The sequence below is a fragment of the Crinia signifera genome, chromosome 7 (assembly GCF_055691185.1).
Source record: "Crinia signifera chromosome 7, ASM5569118v1, whole genome shotgun sequence".
NCBI classification, from domain to species: Eukaryota; Metazoa; Chordata; class Amphibia; order Anura; family Myobatrachidae; genus Crinia; species Crinia signifera.
In genome coordinates this window covers 133266596-133274815 of record NC_139223.1, presented here as the reverse complement: position 1 = coordinate 133274815, position 8220 = coordinate 133266596, and the positions used below count along the sequence as shown (strand labels likewise).

The 8220-nt window shown below is 50.3% G+C and overlaps 1 protein-coding gene across 2 annotated transcripts in view; it reads left to right on the top strand.

The window, feature by feature from the left end:
* Positions 1 to 7161: 7161 nt before the first annotated feature.
* ACVR2A (activin A receptor type 2A) overlaps positions 7162 to 8220 on the top strand; it is a 78539-nt gene continuing 77480 nt past the window's right edge. Inside the window, exon 1 of one of the 2 annotated variants that reach the window (XM_083153845.1) lies at positions 7162 to 7660. In XM_083153845.1, coding sequence (XP_083009971.1) covers positions 7606 to 7660 — 55 coding nt within the window. In that variant the 5' untranslated portion in view covers positions 7162 to 7605. The remainder of the gene's footprint in view (positions 7661 to 8220) is intronic. The other variant, XM_083153846.1, reaches the window with a different exon arrangement.

Sequence of the window (8220 nt, the reverse complement as noted above, 5' to 3'; positions counted from 1 at the left end):
TTTATCACTGTCTACAATTGTAAAGCGCAAAGGAATCTGGGTACTTGTGTACTATCATGGCGCCCATCGCATCGCAGACCATATCGCATGCGATATCGCGCGATGTTCCACAATGTCATACAATTTTAAAATTGTATGGCATTGTATATGGCATACAATGCCATACAATGCGATGGGATGCGATTATAACTTGTATAAGCACCCTAATGGGTGCTTACAATGTTAAATGCACCCCGACGCCACCCCCTAAGTATAAACGTAAACCCGAAGTGTGGCGAGCGCGGCGGTACGCGTCCTACGACCTTTTCATACCCCCACTATCCACGTCGGCGTGGAGTTGATTTTAGAAAGTGTGGTGAGCGCAGCGAGCCACCGAGCCCGAAGCGTGGCGTGCCCGAAGCGTGGCAAGCCCTGCGAGGGGACGCGCAGAACTTCACAGGTATACGCGTCCTCGCTGTGCTCGCCATGCTTCGGGCTCGGTGGCTCGCTGCGCTCGCTACACTTTATACTTGGGGGGTGGCGTGGGGGTGCATTTAACATTGTAAGCACCCATTAGGGTGCTTATACAATTTAACATCGTATATGGGGCAAAATCGCATCGCATGCCATCGGGTGTATGGCATGCGATGTGATGCGAAAAAAAATCGGGCAACTAAATCGTGGGTGCCGTGCTAGTACACAAGTACCGGAATCTGATGCGCTATATAAGAAACAGTAAATAAATAAATTATTCATTAATTTCACTTTCTCTTTTTTCTTAGCATCACTATATATTTATATTTGGATTCATTATATTACAATTCCCCAACTATATATTTCTTTACTCTTTCCTCTTTTTTAACACTCATATTTTATTTCTACAGCGCTCTCACTTTGGCTCCACCCCCACGCCGCCAACTTCTGATGACAGAAAACAAAATCCTGGCCCGGCTGCCCCAGTGACATGAACTAGGTTTACTCAGTGGCACTAATTTAAAAGTAAACAGCACCTAGCCTAGAAACAAAGGTAATGCTACAGGCCTGCTGCCAGCACAACCAGCCCGGCAATTGTTGCTGGACTTCCCTGTATATCCACTGCCATCTGTGCCCAGGGGGTAAACTGAGCCGGGGGAGAAAGCAAAAGCTGCAAACTGTACCAGGGGGGCAAGGGTGGTGGTGGTAGAAGCTAGGGTTGCTAAGCCTGGGGCATTTTTTCAATTCCAGGATTTCCTGGATTGGTATCCCTTATACCCCTTTTACACCAAAATCCCTGGTCAGACCCTGGTCTTTGAACACGCTAGTTTCCAGGGTTGGACCCAGCTTCCTACCCCATTTACACAGCACTGTGACCCAGGTTGGACCCAGGTCTGCGCCGTTTACACTGGACCTGGGTCAGCCCTGCTTTTCCCTATGGGTGACATTAAAAATTTCCATTTTAGGACTGATAAACTGCCATCCAACCTTCCCTCAATGATTTAACATAAAAATTAAAAGACAAGACTAGTTAGCATTGAAGAATGTTGGTTTGTTTATTTTGTAAAATATTTTTCAAAAAGTTTCATTCAGTGCTCAAGCACACATAGCGGTATAAAAGTGCAGCATCACCCATGTGCTCTCCCCAGCCCCTTTCCCTGCAGCAGCAGACCGAATCTCCCATGTGCCCCCCCCCCCCAAAAAAAAATAACATAAACGATACTGCATCCAATTATGATTTCTGTGTGCACTGCCTGTATCCTTACTGCTGTATTTTGCCACTGCAGCGCACTGTGGAAAGGCTTCCAACACTTCTGGTATCCTTTCAGCACTACCCGGATGTCCCAACCTGGGTTGGGACCATTTATACCGCCCACAACCCAGGTCCAACCAGTGTTCAACCCTGGTCAGGACCTGGGTAGGAGACCAGTGTTACTGGACATGGGTTGGCCCCTTTTACACCAAAGCTGACCTGGGTCCAACCTGGGTCCAACCTGGGTTTTTCGTTGGTGTAAAAGGGGTATCATTTAAAAAAAACAAAAAAAAGTGTATTTTGGATCATTCTGTGTGGCATAATGTGAATTTTTACTCATTCAGTGTGAATTTTGTCTTATTCTGTGTAGCATAATGTGATTTTGGCTTATTCTGTGTGGCATAATGTGAATTTTGACTCCTTCCATGTGAATTTTTTCTCTATCCATGTGGCATAATGTGTGAGGGGCAAGTATAAGGGGTCTACTATTGTGTTGCATAATGTATATAAGGGTTATATGGTGTGGTACACTACACTACACTTGGGTGGACAACCCCCATTTGAGTGGACACACCTCCTTTTGAGTGACCACACCCCCTTTTCCCAAGTGCGGCCCTCGAATATTTAATGGAGTGTTAAGTGACCCCCTCAGCTGAAATAATTGCCCACCCCTGCTCTATGGGGTAAATTTACTAAAATGGGAGTTCTATTGAAGATGGGATGTTGCCCATAGCAACCAATCAGATTCTATTTTTTATTTATTTAGTACATTTTAGAAGATAATAGATAAAACCTGATTGGCTGCTATGGGCAACATCCCATCTTCCATAGAACTCCTATCTTAGTGAATGTACCCTATGTACCTCACTTACTCATACAGTATAAGAGGCGTCCACTGTAGAATTAATCAAAATGAAACCCAAGCCATGTCAGTATAATCACTATTTCCACTAATACCCCTTCAGTTACTTCAAAAGAAAATGCTTAGGGGAGATTACATAGAGGACCATTTGCCCCCAGCAGTATATAGCAGGACTGTATTACACTATTGGGAGATTACATAGAGGACCATTTGCCCCCAGCAGTATATAGCAGGACTGTATTACACTATTGGGAGATTACATAGAGGACCATTTGCCCCCAGCAGTATATAGCAGGACTGTATTACACTATGGGGAGATTACATAGAAGACCAGTTGCCCCCAGCACTATATAGCTGCTCTGTTATACAATATTGGGAGATTACATAAAGGACACTCTACCTCCAGCAGTAAATAGCAGCTCTGTAGTATGGGGACATTACATCGAGGACCCTCTGCTCCAGGCTTGGGGACAGAGGGGGTCAAAGGGGACAGCTGACCCAGGCCCTGACGATCAGAGGGGCCCCAAATTCAGCCCCGTTAAGCCGCTTATCCCTGCACTCAGCCGCCCGGCAATCGATCATTTTGGCTGGCTGGCACTAAATTCCCCCCCAACCAGAAACTTTGCGGCTGCGGTGCTGCTGGGACTCAGTAGAGGAGGGAAGGCCTCTGACTGCAGTGGCAGGAGCTTCCTGGGGACAGATGGGACACGCAGCTCCTGCCGCTTACACATACTGACATGCTTTGGTGCTGCTGCGGAAGGCTGGAGGAGGCCTTCTGCAGCAGCACCGGCTCATGTCAGTGTGTAATCGGTGGGAGCTGCGTGTCCCGACAAGCTGTACCCAGGCATGTAAATTCCCAGCGAGCATTTAACCACCCTAGGCAATGAGCATTTAAAACCCCCTGGCAACAAGCATGTTATCCCCTGAGCAATGAGCATTTAACTCCCCTGGCAACGAGCATGTAATCCTCCTGGGCATTGAACAGGTAATCCGCACTGGGCAATGAACATGTACTTCCCCATGGCAACAAGTAGGTACTCCCCCCTGGAAAGGAGCATATAATCCAGCCAAGGACATGTAACCCCCTGGCAGGGACTATGTAACCCCCTGGCACCGAGCAAGAAACCTCTGGCAATGACCATGTAACCCCTGGCTATGAGCATGCAACCCCTGGCAAAGAGCATGTAGGTAAGTGGCACGTATTTGGCATAATATGTAATGGGCTTTACAGAATGTGGCCTAATGTGTAATGGGCATTATGGTGTGTGGCATAATGTGTAATGGGCATTATGGCATGTGGCGTATTAAGTAATGGGCATTACAATGTGTGGTATAATATGTAATGAGTATTATGGCATGTGGCCTAATGTGTAATGGGCATTATGGTGTGTGGCATAATATGTAATGGGCGTTATGGTGTGTGGCATAATATGTAATGGGCATTAAGGTGTGTGACAATGTGTAATGGGCACTACGACGTGTGGCATAATGTCTAATGGGCATTATGGTGTGTGGTATAATGTGTAGTAGGCATTACGGTGTGTGGCATAATGTGTAGTAGCTATCAGTTCAGAAGTGAGACTGTCTGAGCCGGGGGGCAGCCATTATATGTGACTTCTTGCCACCAATATGCCCACCATCCATCCATGCTCACACAACTATTAGTGCTTGAGGGGGTAGGGGGCCCCCAGAAATAGCAATGTATGGGGCCCCAAGATTTCTGTTGCTGAGCCTGCTGCCCTGCTCTGCCCCCAGCAGTACATAGCAGCTCTGTAGTACAGTATGAGGAGATTACATATAGAGGACCCTCTGCCCCTAGCAGTATTTAGTAGGTCTATAGTACACTATGGGGAGATTAAATAGAGGACCCTCTTCCCCAGCAGTGTATAGCAACCCTGTAGCATAGTATGGGGAAATTACCTAGATGACAATTTGCACCCAGCAGTATAGCTGCTCTGTAATACAGTATTGGGAGATTACATATAGGATCAAGTGTCCCCAGCGATGTATAGCAGCTCTATAGTATGGGCAGGGCCGTCTTAACGCATGGGCTTTATGGGCAGTTGCCCTAGGGCCCCACAGCGTTAAGGGCCCAAAGCCTTCCAATGCCCCCCCCCCCTCCGGAGTCCGGCCGCAACAACAAGACAGTGTCACAGTATGTGTGGTGTGCGGTGCCCGGGTGCCGCCGATACCCAACAGCTACCGCACCGCACAGCATTACTGGGACTTGGAGTATGGGAGGAGACGCTGTTACGCAGTGGCCGCCTCCCCGCCATTGGATAGCGCGGCCGCCGCGTGACCGCGACCCCTCCCACTCTCCCAGTAATCCTGTGCAGGGCGGGCGCAGTCCTGTCGGCAACGTGACCAAGGTGGTGTCAGAAGACGGGCTGCTGCAGGCTGCTTCTTCGTTCTACTGCCCTGGCCCCTGCCCAGTGCCCTGCCCTGCCCTCAGCCCTGTGGCACCTCATGTGCGCTCACGCTGTGCACGGTCACCTCTAGGCTCCACCACTGCAGCACCACGCGACGCGGCTCCCGGCACCCTGACCCTTCCTCATGTGAGTAAGTGAGAGTGTGGCTTCTGCTAGGGATGGGACATCGAACGAAAACATCGGTCAAATGATGTTTTTAAACATTGGTACTGTGAACCCGATGTTAACCGATGTCAACCGATGTTTCGATATTTTTTAAAATAAACTGGTTACCAAAGCATAGAATACACTAATAAGCTTCTGAAATGATAAATATTCCCTCTATTAAGTTTATCTTGTTGGGCTGGGTGCAGTTGCACTCTCAAATCCACCACTTAAGTATAAAAGATGCAACATTGCCAACATCAAACATATGAGCAACCCTATTGTTGCTTAGAATAACCATCAGAACAAAGATGCTGGAGCCAGTGCAACTGCAAATTAATGTTTGAAACACATCTGCGTTTGACAAACCAGCCCCCATCCCCTCCCTCAAATAGAAACTACTGTACCTGTCACTCAGTATCTGCGTCCGCTGTTACAAATAAATCACTGCACAGAAATAAACTGTGCAAATGTCTGCATCCACAACTGAATCAGGCCCTTTGTAAGGTGCTGTGATATGCTTGCTGCATAATAATAAATCAATTGATAGATTGTAAGCTTGTGAGCAGGGCCCTCATACCTTTGTCTGACTGTAAATACCCAGTTTGTTGTATCACTGTCTCCTATTGTAAAGCGCAAGTGAATATGCTGTGCTATATAAGCAGGGCCGGCGCCACCACTAGGCAAATCTAGGCATTTGCCTAGGGCGCCGGCCACTGGAGGGCGGCATTTTGTGCCGCCCGGGTACCTGTAATACGTCGCTGCCTATTTAAATCTGGCAGCACGGCGCACGCTGATCTCAGCCAATCAGCGTGCTGCCAGTGTTTTCACACTAGAAGCGCTTCCGCATAGCCCGGCGGATAGCGCTCGTGATTTTTAATGGACTGCAGGGACCCCCGCTGCCTCCGCCGCCAGATTTAAATAGACAGCGCAGAACGACAGGTACCCCCCCACCCCCCCACCGGGGCGCTAGTTGTTTAGGTAGGGGCCCCACTGCACCTCTTTGCCCGGGGGCCCATAATGCTGTTAAGATGGCCCTGAGTATGGGGAGATTACATATAGGCCCTTATTCAGATCTGTGCGGCCGGAGCCGCATACGGTGCTCCGGCCGCACAAACCAATCCCCGCCCACAATACGGATCGCCACGGCCGTCCGTACACGGACGGCTGGCGATCCGCATGAAAATGGTGGGGCGTACGCCTCCACCATGGTGGGAGCTGCCCCCTGCATTCGATGGTCTGCGACCATCGAAGGCAGGGCCGCACGCCCCACCAGCTCCCGCAAGCTGAGACCACACGGACAATCGTCCGTGTGAAAGCTTGTATGGGGGCGGAGAACTGACATCCGGCGATGTCAGCTTTCCGCCCCCATCACTGGCGTCATAGCCTCATTACCATGCATACGCCCCGCGATTGCATGGGAACGCCCATGAAACGCGGGGCGTATGCATAGGGAAATGAGGGTATGAAGCCCCTTACGCCCCTATACGCCCCCTTTGCGGCGTATGAAATTTTGGTGCGGCGAATTCCCCTGCACATGCGCAGAATGACCTCTGCGCATGTGCAGAGCGAAAACATCGGCGGTACGGCAGCACGCGGGCCGAACCGCACAGACCAGAATAAGGGCCATAGCCCCCTCTGCCCCCAGCAGTATATAGCAGCTCTATAGTACACTGTGGGGAGATTACTAGCAGCTCTGTAGTACAGTATGAGAGATTACATGAGAACAGCCCTCTGGCAGCAGTATATATGGCATGTGCGCACTGTAGCTGCTCTGTACTGTGCTGTGTGTCCATATCTCCCGCACACACAGATTAAGATTACTGCTCTATCGCCTCCTCTCCATAAAATGCAACGCCCTTATTAACGTCACTAATCTGCCTTCCAGTAAACCCGCCTCCTGTCAACTTTTCGCCCCAGCTCTTCGCTTACAGCCTCTCCCATCTTGGTTCTGATTGGCTGTTTGCCCTGCCTGTCATCGCTAACGCCGCGCCGCCTGGCCCCGCCCTGCTTGTAGTCGCGGAGGAGGAGGCGAGAAAACAAAAACAATCGTCCGGGGCCGCCATCTTGGTTTGGTCTCCGTGCGACTGAATGGATAGCGATGAGCGGACTCGGCGAAAGGAGGCGCCCTGTAGGCCGGCGACACCGTGCGGAAACTGAGCTCCCTCTCCGGGGCGAGTGACTGGGAGGATAGGCCGAGCGGCGCCCGCTGTGTCCCGGGAGCTGGTGGAGGTGGTGAGCGCCGACCCGATCCCTCATCGTGTGCGCGACGCCTCATCCCTCCTCCATATTCTTCGTACTCCCCGCCACCCCCGGGACATGGGGGCCCCTCTCTCCCGCCTGCTGCTGCTTCTCACCCTGCCCTCCGGCTGGTGACCCGCTGCACGTGCTGGAGACTCCCCAACCACCCTCACCCCCATTATTATTACTGCGATACCGTGCGGATCTATCTCCGGTCAGGAGACATGGGAGCCGCCACGAAGCTGGCCTTTGCTGTGTTCCTCATCTCCTGCTCGTCAGGTAAGAACTGCACACATGTGTCATGTGTGTGCTGTGCCCTGCACTAGGAGGAGCGCACAACTGTGTACTGGGGGATATGGGGAGCTGTGCTGGGGGTGGGGGTGTCAGTCTTCATATTTTAATAATCAATATATGTTTGTATATTCCTATGTCAGGGTGTGTTTTAGGGTTCACAATTGCTGTGTTCCATACAGTATAGTATGCGGTTATGAGGTCTGCTTGCATCCTGTACATTTGGGGTACTGGGGTTGCTGTGATAGGTCTGCTTGCATCCTATACATTTGGGGTACAGTGGTTGCTTTGATAGGTCTGCTTGCATCCTGTTCATTTGGGGTACTGTGGTTGCTTTGATAGGTCTGCTTGCATCCTGTACATTTGGGGTACTGGGGTTGCTTTGATAGGTCAGCTTGCATCTTGTACATTTGGGATACTGGGGTTGCTCTGATAGGAGTTCTGCATTGGTTATCTTTATGGTGTTACCTGTCATAGGAGGTCTGCGTTGCTTATAATTGGGGTACCTGGATTGGAAGTCTCCGTCGAGTTTGCCTGGAGTGCATGTT